General features: G+C 32.8%; 1 protein-coding gene across 3 annotated transcripts; it reads left to right on the forward strand.

The window, feature by feature from the left end:
- Positions 1-339: 339 nt before the first annotated feature.
- On the forward strand, positions 340-8131 carry LOC143547564 (lysine-specific demethylase JMJ28-like). Of its 3 annotated transcripts, none has more exons than XM_077038960.1 (14): positions 340-825; positions 1708-1895; positions 2109-2217; positions 2305-2452; positions 2530-2590; positions 2664-3558; positions 3653-4000; positions 4063-4135; positions 4222-4307; positions 4371-4490; positions 4559-4632; positions 7297-7431; positions 7638-7723; positions 7825-8131. In XM_077038960.1, exons 1-14 carry the CDS (start codon positions 391-393, stop codon positions 7827-7829), a joined length of 2763 nt encoding a protein of 920 aa, XP_076895075.1. In that variant the 5' UTR covers positions 340-390; the 3' UTR covers positions 7830-8131. The 3 variants fall into 3 exon arrangements, with proteins under 3 accessions (XP_076895075.1, XP_076895076.1, XP_076895074.1); XM_077038961.1 differs by having other exon boundaries at positions 7638-7703; XM_077038959.1 differs by lacking the exon at positions 7825-8131 and having other exon boundaries at positions 7638-7811.
- Positions 8132-13944: the final 5813 nt, after the last annotated feature.

Below are 13944 nucleotides of genomic sequence, written 5' to 3' on the forward strand. Positions count from 1 at the left end.
TTATCTCTTCAATTTTTATCTTCTTACCTTCAAATACATCTTCATTTCTCGCTTTTCAAATACAATCACTTAAAAGATAACAATCAATTAATATGTACTATAATAATATTATTATACCTATTTGGAATAAATTTAATAATTCAAAATAATAAAACGTATAATAATAATAATAACAATAATAAGATTGTATTCACAATTCACATGATTTGCACTAATATTATTATTACACATGTAATCTTTGTATTAAATGCTCCATCAGCAAAGCTCTCTTAATATTAATATTAACTCTCTTAAACCCCCCAACCTCACCTGCTTCCTGCACAATCCCATCACCAAAAAAACCTTCAACTTTCAATTTCTTGACAAACCATTCAAAACCCATCTCCAGAAATGGCTGAACTACAAGGGTGCAAAAGATCCGACGGCAGAGGGTGGCGGTGCGGCCGGCCGGTAGCTGACGGCAGAAACTACTGTGAAGCACATATTAATCAATTCCAACTCCGGCAGAAACGGCAGCCGGTGCCTGACCACCTGAAGCTTCAGAGAACCACCCGGACACCCAAATCGGACCAACATTTGGTACGCAAGAGAAAGATGAAGGATCTATCATTGATTGATGATGTTTCTGGTGGGCCCCACAAAAGGGTTAAAAATGATGTTGTGGATTTGAAGAATGGGCGGATGGAGATTGCTCCGGCGAGTTTTCCGGTGGTTGAAGTTGGTGATGCTCCGGTGGGTAAAGTTGGTGGTCCTTTGGTGGGTACGGGTTTCAGCAGGCCGATTCGATCGAAGAACTGTGAGCCGGTTCCGATAGCGGTGAAGAAGGTTGTTTTTTTTTTCTTAACCTGATTTTTGATGTTTATGCATTTAGGGTTTAAAATTTAATAATTGACCCGTTCTGACCGGAACCCGTTTTGATCGGTGACCCGACCCGTTTGCCAGTCCTAGTTTAAATTGATGATTTTTTATAAACTAACTTGTTATTTATGTATTTAGGGTTAAAGTTTAACAACTGACCCGTTTTGACTGGTGACCCAAACCCGCTTGACCCGACCCGTTTGCCAGCCCTAGTTTAAATTGATGCTTGTTTATAAACTAATTTGTTATATATGAAATTAGGGTTTAATTTGATATGTTTGTAAATTAGTTTGTTATCATGCTCTATATTATTTTATGCTTTGATTTTGTGTTTTTGTAGAGAAAAATTGTTACCTGTAAATTGTTTTAGTGTTTGCCTTATTTTGTAACACTCATATGTGAAGGTGGAAAATGGGTTTGGTCGGTTGGGTCAAACCCGAGAATTTTGCAGGGTGGGTCAAAAGGGGTAAAGATTTAGGGCAGGTCAGATGGGTCAAGTGACATTAGGTATTCGGGCAACGGTCGACGCGGGTAAAGTTTTATCAGACAAGTTGGGTGGTTTGGTTGAATGGGTTAATACCTTTTGTTTTGCATTTATTGTAATTCTTGTGTTATATTGTTCGGTATTAGTGTTTCGATAACCAAGTGTGGATTTTTGCATGTTAAGTGTTCATAATTGCTTCTTTACAAAACTATATGATGCGTCTTTCTATTTTGTATGTTTCTATGATGTGTGTTATTCTTCTTGTAGTAGTTGTTGAATATTACTTGTTTACATGATTGTTTTTTTTTTCCTGTTTTGTAAAAGTTATATTTTTAGTGTATTTAATTTGTAATTTACAAATGTAGAATTTACCATGTATACGAGAAATCGTAAAAGTGGCCGCGAAGAAGACGATAAACATCAATGAGAACATTAAGAAGAAGAAGAAGATTGTCCGCAAGTGCCATTGGTGTGGACTGACTTCCTTTTGCATTCTTATCATGTGCTTAACTTGCCGGGAAAATTTCTTTTGTGAAGATTGCATCGACAATAGGTCTGTTTTACCCTATCTATATAAGATTTCATAGCCATTAATGTATGTATATTCGTATTCTTGCTCGAGTTGCTATGTTCATTATATAATTGAAAACTTTTGGATTATGTTTTTAATCCATTGAAACACTTGCAGTAAATGAAGTAGAATTTACCTTTTTCGAGTTAAATTTGGTGAATTTAAGTTGTTTTTTTGTTATTTGGATACATGTAGGTGCTATTGTAAGAGGTCGGTTGAGAGGAAGTGCCCTGTGTGTGAAGGGCAGTGCTCCTGCAAAGCCTCAACCTGCAGAAGAGGGAAACCTAAGCAAGTCAAAACAAAGGTTTAACTTGGAACCGTAAAATATGATACATGTCTTGTTACTTTAGTACAACGGTATTCTGATAATCTTTCTGTTTTCACGATTCAGAAAAAAGTGACACTTGCTTCCATTCCTGAAAAGATGTCTGACTTTGAAAAAAGTCAACATCTTCACATGATCCGAGAGCTTCTTCCTGTGATTGCAAAGATGAATCAGCAAAAGTTCATCGAGTTGGACACTGAAGCTAAAAACCAAGGTATATATAATTGCAAAATTGGTAATTTTTTGTTCTTTTTAACTTTATTAATAGTTAATGTGTATACGTGATTACAGGGACATTTCATTCCAAGATAGAGGTTCAGACTGTCGCATATACTGACAAGAAGGAATGCAGGTGAATTTTACACATCATTTGGTTTTAATTTATTTTTTGACTTCCATTATATTTATTTATTTATATGCCACAGAGTTTGCAAGGCTTGCATTCCAGATGTGCACAGAAGCTGTGATTTTTGCTCTTTTGTACTGTGCTTAGCTTGCTGTCACGATATTCGAGAGGGAAACTTGCATTCAAAGCTTCCAGATTTGAAATTGGTAAGAAGCAAACGCTTAAAAAACAAATCTTGGAGCTTTGGTTCGGATGGGAGTATAAGTTGTCCACCTAAGAATTTAGGTGGTTGCAATAAAGGCGCTTTGCATTTAACATCCTTCTATCCGTTCGCTCTCACCAAAGATCTAGAAGAAAGTGCAAAGAAAATACTTTGTGACTTTAAGATCAATGGGCCATCTGATTCTTCATCATGTCCGTTATGTGGTGAAACGGGTCTCTATTTTTCTACCAAGCAAGAGTTCAAGAATAACAATCTTGAACACTTCATGAAGCATTGGGGAGAAGGCAGACCCATTATTATCCGGGACGTGTTCCAAGCTCAACCAGATCTGAATTGGGATTTTGGAATTATGTTACGAGAGTACCTAAACAAGTGTGCAGAATCCCGAAACAACACGGAAAGTGGATCAGTGAAAGCAACTCGTGAGTGGTGTGAGATTGAATTCGGAAGAAAACAGATATTTTCAGGGGGTATAACACAAGAATGTAAAGAGTCCCTGAAATTCAAGCTTCAGTTTTCTTCTGAATTTCTTCAAGACCACTTCCCGGATCATCACAGTATGATCCTCCAATCACTTCCCATACAAGAATACATGAATCCGTTCACGGGATTTATGAATCTTGGTGCCTATTCACCACTCCGAACTAAAAACCCTAACTTGGGTTCTTATATTAGCATCAGTTATGGCGGATTGGATAGCCCAGCACATTCGGATCTTTTATCCAACTTATGTTTCCGTCCATATGATGAGGTAACTTTCTAATTTCTGATTTGCTTTATTTATCGTAGAATATTATGGAAATCACATGATTGTTTTTTAAGATATTTCCTTTTTGTGATTTCAGGTGAATATTCTTGTACATGCTACCAATCGTCCGATTCGTAAGAAAAGTCTGAATGAACTGAAGACGTTGATCGATAAAGACAATTCACATGACCGTCTTGAAGGGATGATTGCTGGAACTTCAAGGGTGGATGACGCACCATTGAGGTTGGAGGGCACCAGTAACCATGAAGTGGTCTTAGTATCTGATGAGACAGAATCAGAATCTGATGATGAAGATCTTTCGCTAGATATTGATAGTTGTGGAGCCCACTGGGATATTTTTCGTAAAGAAGACGTTCCAATGCTCTTGGAGTTTCTTAAAAAGTATTCTGGAGAGCTTACCAGATCTCACAGCTCTCAAACAAAGGTATAATTAATGTTTTATCTTTTTTTTTTTAATTTATAAAACATAATCTTTTGGGATTACAGGTTGTTCATCCACTTTTTGATGACGTCTTCTACTTGAATGATTATCACAAAATGAAACTTAAAGAAGAATTCAGTAAGATTCCTTCAACCTTCCAGCAAGTTGGTTTTAAATTTTAGTTCTTTTATATATTTATTTGTGCCTTTTATTACCGTAACTAGACGTGGATGCACTTAGCTTCAATCAATATACTGGTGAAGCTGTTGTCATTCCTGCTGGTTGTGTTTACCAGACGAAGAGAGTCAAGGTAACATGTTGTATAATTCTTAAACCATGTGATTGAAATTCTAATATGTTAATTGTTGTGCAGTCATGTGTTCATGTGGTTTATGAATTCATGTCACCTGAAAGTGCACTGGACTCCATCAAAGTGAGTGATGAAGTTCGTTTACTTCCTCTAAAGTACAAAGCCAGAGGGAATACGGTGCCGGTAAATATTGTTACTACACGTAGTATTATTCTTTAAAGTGGTCTAATTTAAGAAAGTTGCATTTTCAGGTGGAGAATACAGCGATCCTTCGAATGAAGGCATCAATTGAAGCAATGCGTGAGGTGCTTGTCTTGCAACCAGAGTAAGTTGTTGCTTTGGCCCCCGAAGGTTGGCTTGTGAAAATTGTAACTATAGCTTGCGACCTTATAATTAAAGGTGTAATTGTTTTGTGGTTCTTTTGGCTGATATGGCGCCCATACTTAATTATACTTGCATCATGGTTTTTATTAGTCGTACATTACATCTTAGTATATATATATATATACTATGTATACATACATATATGGTACATAGTATATACGTGCATATGTGTGTGTATCTAAGATATTGAGGAAAAAGACAAATATCGTAAGTATTAGTTTGATGATTGACATAGTTGCTACCGTGAATCAAATTTGTGGTCAGAATTCTAGAATCTGATGCTTTGTTTGTAGGTCTTTGATTAACATTTGTCGCCATTACACGTAAACTATGATATATACATATGTATATGTATGTATCTATGTATATACGTTTTCTTGATTCTTGTTATAAGAAGTTATGATTATTAGTATGTTTATCAGAAATATGAAATATGCGAAAAACAATGAAATGGCTATCATGATGTTTGGATGGTTGTGAAGATATTATGGTAATTAGTTTTTTTTTATAAAGAATATGACGTATGTAAATTTAAGAAAATGTTTATGATGATGCTTGGATGATTGTGAAGATATTATGATATGGCCCCCGAAGGTTGGCTTGTGAAAATTGTAACTATAGCTTGCGACCTTATAATTAAAGGTGTAATTGTTTTGTGGTTCTTTTGGCTGATATGGTGCCCATACTTAATTATACTTGCATCATGGTTTTTATTAGTCGTACATTACATCTTAGTATATATATATATATATACTATGTATACATACATATATGGTACATAGTATATACGTGCATATGTGTGTGTATCTAAGATATTGAGGAAAAAGACAAATATCGTAAGTATTAGTTTGATGATTGACATAGTTGCTACCGTGAATCAAATTTGTGGTCAGAATTCTAGAATCTGATGCTTTGTTTGTAGGTCTTTGATTAACATTTGTCGCCATTACACGTAAACTATGATATATACATATGTATATGTATGTATCTATGTATATACGTTTTCTTGATTCTTGTTATAAGAAGTTATGATTATTAGTATGTTTATCAGAAATATGAAATATGCGAAAAACAATGAAATGGCTATCATGATGTTTGGATGGTTGTGAAGATATTATGGTAATTAGTTTTTTTTTATAAAGAATATGACGTATGTAAATTTAAGAAAATGTTTATGATGATGCTTGGATGATTGTGAAGATATTATGATCATTAGTATTTTTATAAAGGATATAAAGTATGTAAAGCTCATGAAATGGTTATAATGATGTTTGGATGATCAAAAATGTCAAAAAAGATGTATTGATTGTTATTATGTTTATAAGGTTATGTGAAATTGGTAAAGATTTCTATTATGCTATGATGATCTTGAAGACATCTATATGATGCTACTATGATATGAGAATAATTAGATAACATACTATATAGTTGATCATGACTCATGAGATTTCTATGATGACGTTATGGTGAATATGTAACGCCCTGATAGTCTTATGAAGATGTAATGATAAGTTTTGGTGCAATTTGATCGTGCAGAAGTAATACTTTTAGTGTTGTTAAAATTCGCGTATTCTAATTGTTAATGAATGCAGACGAGCTTGTAAGAAATAAAGTTAATAAACGTTGGTTCTATTTGTTTTAACGGTTTTTATTGTGTGTGTGTACTCATGACATTCTATTGATGATGTGGTGATGCTTATATATAAACGCGTGTGTGTGTGTGTATCATGCTTTGGTGCAACTTTATCGTGTAGAAGTAATATTTTTAGTGTTGTTAAGCTTCGCGTATTCGCATGGTTAATGAATTCAGACGAACGTGTAAGAAATGAACGATGGTTCTATTTGTTTGAGCTGTTTAACAGTTTCTATGCGCATATCGTATTTATATGAAGTGAGGAGAGTGGACATGTGATTGTGGGTCTCATTTAGGAGTGTTAACTGATAAAGATAGGACTTATGAAGATTTATAGACTAATTGCATCTTAATTCTTGGAATAGTGCGACTATAAGTTTGCTCATTGAGTAAATTTTGTAATAATAAATACTTTACTAATAGTTCTTGTTGTTGTAAAATTACCAAATATGTCTTATTGTACGGTTTATCTAAAGTCCGTTCCACGATCTTGTTTGTATGCTCACATTAAAAGTTGTCTACATAATGCTGCCTCCAACTCCGCACGCATTTACGTTTTTCTAATTTACTTTGCATTTGAAATATTGTATTTCTACTATATGATTACATGGCAATATTTATAGCTAGATCGATTCATCTATTTGTTCTCCAATTGCTATGCCTACATCCTTGATGTGATATTGATAATTTAATGACGCTGATGTGGAAATTAGCTGTAACTGTGAATGCCAATATGACCGACTTTTGTGCTTGCTTTTTTGTATGACTAATATAAGTAAAAGTTTGTTTGTTTCCTGCCATTAATATCATGAAAAATAATTTTATTGCCATGTGGAAGAAATTTGATAGTATAATGACATCAGCAATAACAATATTATTGTAATTTTATTACAGTTTCTCGACTATTGTGTCGGTAGATACTTCATTATTTAGATTTCTTACTAATTTATACGTATAAATTTCGTGTTGCAGGTGGTCTTGGCCCCTTATTATTAGTCATTCTGCAAAGCTTCCTTCAAAGTTTTCTATAAAGGGTATTTTAATCAAACTCCTTGAAATATTTCGGATTATAAAAGCTGCAGGCAAGATATGTTCACATGTAATAAGGTATTTTTTAAGCGAATTCTAAATTTCTCCGATATATAGTGCATTAAATTTTTCCAAAAGGTCAAGATATGGTCAAAGGTATATGTTTGTTGAATTAATTATTTACCTTTAATTTTTTTCCCATTCAGGGTCGAATTTTAAATTATAATTTATTCCCATTCAAATCCTTTGTTTGTAATAATCTTTTCATATATATTTTCTTTTAGGTGTTTCAATTGGCTTGACAGTTTTGCTGAAAGTCAAAGAGATGGTCAACAATGCCTACATTCTGTGTACAGTCCTTATATCCTGTGTAATTAAACTATTTTCCTTATTATTCCATATAATTTACATAAATTCTATTTTATCACATGACATAGCTAGGGTTTAATAAGGAAATATTAACCATTTCAGGTTGAGTATCTTATGTTAAAAGTCTGAACGAGCCAAACAGTAAGAGGTAAAGACCGTAAAGTTTACAATGGTCAAACCAATGAGGTACAGTCAAAGTTCCATTAAGTTAAATTTAAATTAACCATTTATTTAAGTGATTTTTAAGATAACATTTGATTAAATTGTGCAATTGGCGTACCCTCATGCCGTTTTGACTTTGCATAGTCCTTTTCAGGTGCTGGTTTGACTTTGAACCAAGTTTAAGATATGGTTAGAATTACATATATGCAAACTAGTATTAATCACTTACCAATTTGGCTTGTATTATATAGACACAGTTAAGTGTTATGTTATGGGTTGGGCTAAACGTACTCACCTCTCTTGCTTGTCATACCGCCATCCCCCCCCCCCCACCACCACCACACACACACACACACACACACACACACACCCACACCCACACCCACACACAAAAAAATTATCTTTCCTTAATTATTTGACACATTAGTCCAATGTCCCCTTTCAACAATTTTTCCATTTTATAGTCTTTTAAAATTTCAAATAAAAAACTATTAAGTTTTATATAAAATTTTGATTTTCTGTCTTTTTGAGTTTTTTGCTATTATTTTGATTATTACTATTTTCATTAATATGATTATTATTTTTGTTTTTATTATCTTTATTACTATTATTATTATTATTATTATTATTATTATTATTATTATTATAATTTTTCAATGTATTAATCTATATTGACATAAGTTGAAGGGAGGGGTGGGGGTTACGTTTAGCAAGACCCAAGTCGTACTTGCGATCGATTGGTGGCTTGTTTTAAAATGTTAGTTGGGGGCTTTCCTTTACTACTCAAAACCCTAATAATTTTTTTTATGATTATATATAAAAAAAGAAACTTACTTTTAACAGTCAAAACACAAACTCTTTTGACTGCGAGTTAAGCTGAGATATTCCTTCCACCTTGTGAAGATGGAAAGCTTTTACAGGTGTGGTTTGAATGTTTGATTTTATGTTTCTTTAATGGATATCTTTCGTTTCTTCAGTTGATGTGAAATCTTACTTTATTCACTCAACAATGATTTAGCTCTTGATGCGGATCTAGTTAAGCCAGATTCTTAAATTCCGAAGTCAAACCATATCTGAAGTCAATGAATATAGAAGCTGCCTGAAGAATTTCATACCCGAAGCAGATATGTGTATGGTAAGCCTCATTTCCGTGTAAAAAGTTTTGATTGCTGTTGGCTGGTGTCAAGATGCAAAGGATACAACCCCTTTGACCAGAATCCAAGTCCAAGTTTTATCTGACTTGACTTGTTTAAAGTAATGACGTTAACTTAAAGTAGTTTCACTTGATTAATGAATCAACTTTCATCATTATGATTTGATCACTTGAAACTGGAAAAGGAATTTTAGCATATAATCGAACATCATATTGCAAAACTGAAGGCTTGGTGTTTTCATGTTTATGTAACAAGCCATGAAGTCAAAACTTAAGTTATTCAAGACAAGACCGTGTTTGATCATTTGCTAAAATCTCTCTCCATGTTAAAGTGACCAAATCAAAATCATGAAAATATGTTCTGTTAAACAGTTCAAGCTGCCTTAAACTTGGTTGGGTGCTCGGTTCAAAAGGCTGATTGCATTGTATCTTGAAACCTGCCTTCAAAACTTTATGCACAAAAGTAGATGTTTAGAATTACATTTGTATTGTGTATATGATAGAAATGTTATAAACTTGTATTGATATATTTTATTTCTTTAATTTTATTGAATTTGGTTTGCTTTGTTCTGTGGTATGGAGAAGGCTGAAATCAAATGAGATGTGTGACTTTGGACTTTGCAGTGTTATCAATGTTTTAAACAAGTTCAAGAGTTAAATAGACTCAATTGAGCTGGACGTAGTATTATATTGTAAAGCTAAAAGCCAATGACTGTCTTAGTAACTAATTGGGCTATTAGTTAGGTAAGTGAAGCCCATGACTGTCTTTTAGTTACTAAGACAGTCATTGGACTTTGCAGTGTTATCAATGTTTTAAACAAGTTCAAGAGTTAAATAGACTCAATTGAGCTGGACGTAATATTATATTGTAAAGCTAAAAGCCAATGACTGTCTTAGTAACTAATTGGGCTATTAGTTAGGTAAGTGAAGCCCATGACTGTCTTAGCAAGTAGCAACCAGAGGTGCAAATCCTAACCGGTTAAACAAACCGAAACTGGTTAATAACCTGTATAGTGCAAACTGGTTATATTGTGACCAGGTTATATTGTAATTGATATAAACTGGGTTGTTGAAATTAATCATAAAAGGGGCCATTATGTATTTATTATGTTAATAATGTATACACAAGTCAAAAGAACAAGAAAAGCAGTGTTAGTTATGTATTCAATGTTATTGTGTCAAAATTAGAGTTACGGCATAACTGGAGTTGTGTCAAAAATGTTATTTTTCCTAAAGTAGTGTTGTGAAAAAAATATTTACTAAATAGGTGTTCAACAGAAAATAGAAAGATTGAATAAAAAACTAAAAAAACATTTTGGTCTTTTTAAAACTTTTATTACTACGAATATAACTGCTCTTTTTCAAAACAAACAACAAATCTTATTAAAAAAAGGTGTGTTTTCAATAATTTTTCAAATAAAAAATTAGTATTCTTTTTAATGTACTTCTAATAATTTTTCTATTAAAAATATCATAATTAAAATTTTTCGTTAACTTTGTTTTCTCTATCATAAAACCTCTTTCCCATTAAAAAATATTAATAGATTTTTTTTTGTATTTAAAAAATCTTCATTTGATAAAAAAAAGTTACAAAATGTTTAAATTTGTTAAAAGTTTTTGCTTAGCAAAGAAAATCGTTTTTTTAGGAAAATCCTTTTTTGATGTTTAAACGAAATCATCTTTATTAAAAAAATTAATAACATATTTTAAATATGAGAATTTAAAAAATCGGGTTCTAACTAGTTTTTTTAAGAAACGCTTTTTAATTTAAAGACTATAAAATAGTGTTTTTAAAACTTACATGTTTTTTTTATTTCGTTTTACAGTTGAAGAAAATTAATTTTTTATATATTTAAAATCATATACATTTGTAAATTTAGATGATTTATAGAGTGCATGCATCAAGTTTTTTTATATGAGCTTAAAAATAAAGTAAAATTGTCATTTTGAATAAAAAAGTTAATCTATAAGTTTGTAATATTAAAAGTTATAGCTGATTATTTTAATACTAAAAAAGTATTGCAATAATTATACTACATATAATTGTTTTTCATAACTATCTATTGCCAACAACGATCTATTAATATATCCTTATGGCTTATTTAGAAGATAAAATTATCGGGTAAAAAGTAAGAGACGATTCATGATTATATAAAAATATTATTTATTTTCAAGTTAAATCAATAGTATTAAAATAAAAGGATAAAAGAACATAACATGGTCCATTTTGGGTTTTATTCAACAAAATTAGGAGTGAAAAACAAAAGGTTTATCAAAACATTACTTTGGTAAATATTTTTTGATGAACACCTATTTGGTAAATATTTTTTCCACCAATACTATTTTAGAAAACGGAGAAGCGGGATTGGTGAAGCTCGATATAAAATTTAACGAATTGTCAAGTACCCTCCTCTCGATTGGTGAAGCTCGACATACAAAAAATCGGTTAAAGAGTTTGGCATTTCTAGCTAAAGACTTTAGCTACCTACCGCTATCCGACCAAGCGATAATGGAGGGAGGAAAAGATCTTATTCGGAAGAAATTGACGGAAAAAAATAAAAACGCTATTTTTATGTATTTTAAATTTATGTTTTTATTTTCCTTTTTATTTATGTTTTAATAAAGTATTTTAATTTATAATTGTGTGCATAACAAAAAATAAAAAATAAATAAAAAACCAAGCCCCGGATCATCTGGACCACTACACTCTCTGGGGCGTGGTTGATAGGCTTGATCCAAAGCCATGTCATCGCCTACGTGTCGGATTTTGATTGGATCACTTGGGGCTCAACTAAACCTCATTACCCTTAGCCTTACCCTTAACCTTAAATAACATGCGGTGCATGACCACTCCTCATTCAGAAGTCAGAACACCCACCTAACCCGAATTCTTCATTAAAAATTTCTCTTTTATCCATTTCATTCATTACTATTAGACTGCTCGCTATGGGGCGCCCATGGCTAAGGTGGCGGGCGCCGTTGGGCGCCGAACACCGCCGTGGGGCGCGGTCCAACCAAGGGCGCTGAAGGTTGGGTGGTTCCAACGGCCGGCGCATGTGGGTCCCCCTCTCACACACACATACATACATATGCATATATATATATATAGGGGCGCCTTTGGGGGCATTAAACCATAGCGAGGCGGGCTTCGATGCACCTTGTTGCTTACGTGGCGGTGACGTGTTACGATGGAGAGGCTTCAAAGCCCCTCACCATACTAACCAGTCTTAGTGACCCAATCAATTCTTTATGAATATAAATTTTGTCAATTTGTTTTTATTTTGTCAGAAATGTTAATATATATTGTTAAGATGATAAGTTCTATTAGAAAAAATCACTAAAAAAGCCACAACATAGAGGTGCACAAAAAACACGTACCTGGAATCGGTTATTTTTTATATGTGGGTATTCTATACCCGAAACCGGAACCAACCCTACCCGTAGAGGTATGGATAAGGTATGCATTATGAGCTCAATACCCGTACCCGATTTATACTCGGAACCAATCATACACTATACCCATACCCGATACCCGATACCAATTTTATAATACCCGAAATAATACATGAGTTTTTTATAGTCTATACCCGAAATCGGGTACGGGTATTCTATACCCGAAACCGGAACCAACCCTACCCGTAGAGGTATGGATAAGGTATGCATTATGAGCTCAATACCCGTACCCGATTTATACTCGGAACCAATCATACACTATACCCATACCCGATACCCGATACCAATTTTATAATACTCGAAATAATACATGAGTTTTTTATAGTCTATTTTTATGTTTACTTCACAACTTTTATGTTTAAGTTTTTTTAAAATACATATTATAAAGTAAATAATCTATACTTGAGTGGATTTATGGTTTTTGTTATATATTTAATTATTTTTATAAATTACAAAGCAAATTTAATTTTTAAACGAAATTTAAATATGTATAAAGTTACATTCAAAACTGGGTATTAATATCCGGTCGTACCCGGACACATATCTGGTTCAATACCCAGTTATACCCGAACTCGATCATACTCTACCTGAATACATAGGGTTAAGTTTTTCTCTTCAATACCCTACTTGATTTCTTTCAATACTCGATTTTCCAATAACCGATTATATCCGAAACCAAGTATTAGAAAAAACTTATTTTTGTGCCCTCTACAACCTAACCCAACCCAACCCAACCCAACCCAACCCAACCCAATGCTAGTGTAACAAGTCGATTAGTTATTTGTTGATTTTCCTTTTCACTTAATCTCCTGCCCAACCCAGCCCAAGTTAAGGTCACGAGGTGGTCTATATAGTTGAGGTGGTTGGGTTGGATGTAATAATTACTTTGTTTAGTTGATTAGAAGGATTTATTGTTAGAAAAAACTCCTAACAATATAAAAAAAAAGTCCTAACTCAAAATTTAAACTAAAAACAAAAAAAAGTAAAAAAGAGTTAAAAACAAAAATGTTCCTCTCGTCTTCGTCGTTTTAAAAAAAAGAAGACGATATTGAGATCACTTCACTCAACTATCATAATATCTACCAGTTCCTTAATGTTATGTCAATTTCATATTTTAATATCCTAATACACTTAAATGGGATCATTTCAATCAACTATCCCAAATTTTTTCTTTTACTTTTTTTTTTAAAAAAAATATTCCATTAATTAACCTTTATTTAAAATAAAAAAATTACATGAATCAAATAAAAGACCTTAAAAATGATAACATAAATAAAAAAAAGCTACTCTTTTTCAAGTTCCTCGTCCATCAAGATGCGGGAGATCTAACGTTTCAAGATGTGCTACTATATATTTTCGAAGTCAGAAGTGTGTTTTATCATCCATCAACTCTCCAAGGACATTATCACCAAGAACAGGCTGGACCAGTGAATTCGTTATGTGCATCGTTATAT

Source organism: Bidens hawaiensis, unplaced genomic scaffold (genome assembly GCF_021521415.1).
Source record: "Bidens hawaiensis isolate Kalapana, Puna unplaced genomic scaffold, B.hawaiensis_p1.1 tig00014730_1, whole genome shotgun sequence".
NCBI lineage: Eukaryota > Viridiplantae > Streptophyta > Magnoliopsida > Asterales > Asteraceae > Bidens > Bidens hawaiensis.

What these genes read in the sequence shown, in the direction of transcription:
- LOC143547564 (XM_077038959.1), top strand. Translation starts at nt 391, where the DNA reads ATGGCTGAACTACAAGGGTGCAAAAGATCCGACGGCAGAGGGTGGCGG. An exon ending in TTCCGATAGCGGTGAAGAAG is followed by an intron (nt 826 to 1,707) that starts GTTGTTTTTTTT and finishes TTACAAATGTAG; the next exon opens with AATTTACCATGTATACGAGA. An exon ending in CTAAGCAAGTCAAAACAAAG is followed by an intron (nt 2,218 to 2,304) that starts GTTTAACTTGGA and finishes TTCACGATTCAG; the next exon opens with AAAAAAGTGACACTTGCTTC.